Source organism: Emiliania huxleyi (assembly GCF_000372725.1).
Source record: "Emiliania huxleyi CCMP1516 unplaced genomic scaffold EMIHUscaffold_622, whole genome shotgun sequence".
NCBI lineage: Eukaryota > Haptophyta > Isochrysidales > Noelaerhabdaceae > Emiliania > Emiliania huxleyi.
In genome coordinates this window covers 3,815-5,695 of record NW_005197333.1, presented here as the reverse complement: position 1 = coordinate 5,695, position 1,881 = coordinate 3,815, and the positions used below count along the sequence as shown (strand labels likewise).

General features: G+C 74.4%; 1 protein-coding gene across 1 annotated transcript in view; it reads left to right on the top strand.

The window, feature by feature from the left end:
• Positions 1–287: 287 nt before the first annotated feature.
• EMIHUDRAFT_459781 (hypothetical protein) overlaps positions 288–1,881 on the top strand; it is a gene marked incomplete at both ends in the record, with an annotated part of 2,640 nt that continues 1,046 nt past the window's right edge. The window contains 3 exons of the mRNA XM_005763635.1: positions 288–662; positions 888–1,241; positions 1,590–1,691. Of these exons, the coding sequence (XP_005763692.1) occupies positions 288–662; positions 888–1,241; positions 1,590–1,691 (831 nt within the window). The remainder of the gene's footprint in view (positions 663–887; positions 1,242–1,589; positions 1,692–1,881) is intronic.

The following is a 1,881-nucleotide window of genomic DNA, read 5'->3' as shown; positions in this document are numbered from 1 at the left end:
CAAGTCCTCCAGGGTGGGGCGCATGATTTAGTTCCTCGGGGCGGAGGCGGGCCTTGCCTCCTCGCACGTTTTGTACGAGGGTAAGGGGGGGGGCAACCTGGGGGTCCCACGCATCCACGAGGAACCCATGAAAAGTCCCCTTGGGAGAGCCGCTCGGAGAGGCACTGCCCCTTTGAGCCTTTCCGCTTTGGGCCTCTCCGCGAGGGAGGGAGCCTCATTGCGGGCGGGGGGGGACCGAGTTTGCCCAACCCCCCCCCCCCCCCCCCGCCTCGCCCGTCGCCTCGCAGATGGCGGACGAGTACCTCCACTCGCGCCGCTTCGACATGGCGCGCCGCCTCCGCCTCCGAGACCAGCTCCGCCGCGACGCGCCCGTGACGCGCCCGAGCGACGCCGCGCAGGCGCGCCGCTTCTACGGCAAGATCTGTCGCGCGTACCAGCGCGAGCGCTGGTGGCGCGCGCTCGCGCACATCCAGCGCTCGCTTCGGAGGCGCGAGCTCTCACGCGCTCAATCGCGCGCCGTCTCCAAGGGCTCGTTCCTTAGCCGCCGCGACCCTGGCCGGTGGATCAGGTGCGCGCTCGAGCTGCGCGACGTGTCCGAGTACCTGCAGGCTTGGGTCGCGCTGCTGTCGCGCGAGGTCTGGTCGGCGCCCGAGCCGGAGGCGGTGCTCGGTCCGGCCCCCTAGAGCACCGAGGGCCCAGTCCATTTGTGACTTGTCCACTTGTGCACGCGGCCTGCCATGTCACAGAAGGGAGACATGTGGACCCCCCCCCCCCCCCCCCCCCTCTGGGCAGGCGAGCTCCTCGCCCTCGTGCGCGTATCGGAGCCTGCCCTCCCCCCGCCGCCGCCGTCGCCCTTTTTGCCTCTCTCCTCGCCCGCCCTCCTCGAGCTGCTGCCCGGCCAAGCGCTGCTCTCCTGCACTGCCGAGTGGGCGCTCCCCCGCGTCTCCCTCGGCGAGGAGGCGAGCCTCACCCTCCGCCTCGCCTCCTCGCTCGCGGTGCCCCTCTCGCCCTCGTCGCTGCGGCTCGCCGCCTCTGGCGCGGACCTGTCGGGCGACCTCTCCGCGGCGGTTGCCAAGCTCGCCGCGCAGTCCGCCGCGCCGCACGGCGGCGAGGCTGCGCCGCGGCTCTGCATCCCTGCGGGCGGCGAGCTGCTGCTCGAGGTGAGCCACTCGGCGGGGGCGGTGGGGACGGTGGCGCCGAAGCAGCTCGAGCTTGTGCTCGGCGAGACGCCGTGCGCCATCGTGCTCATCTTGCCGCTGTCCGCCCCGCCGCCGCGCAACGGCGCCGCGGCGCCACCGCCCGAGGCTGCGCCGGCGCTGCTGCAGGTCACTCCGCCGCCGCCCGCCGTCCAGCTCACCTTTCAGGGCGCGCAGCCTGTCTTGGTGGGCGAGGTGGCGCCACTGTGCGTCTCGTTGGACGCGCGATCGGACGGCATCGCCGACGGCACTCTCTCCCTCTCCGCCGCCGGACCAACCTCCGCGCCGCCGCAAGCCGCCACGGGGACGAGCCCCGGCCCGGCGCCGCGCGCAGAGGCGGCGGAGGCGGAGGCGGCGGAGGCGGAGGCGCTCGAGCCGGAGCTGCTGGACGAGGGTGGGGCCGCCCCGCTGGCGCACCCGCTCTCGCTGCCGCCCGTCGTTCGTGACGAGTGCCACCGGGTGCGGCTGCTGCTGCGTGCCGTGCGGCCGGGCGCCGTGCGGCTGCAGGCGCTGCTCGAGTACGCGCCGGCCGGCGGAGGCGCGCGGGCGGAGACTGCCGTCTCGGCGATGGTTGAGGCGGTGCCGGCGGTGGAGGTCCGGTGCGAGTACCTCTTCTCTCCGACCCGGACTGCGAGGGGCTCGCTCGCGCGCGACGAGCCGCTGTGCGATTCCATCCAACTCGCGC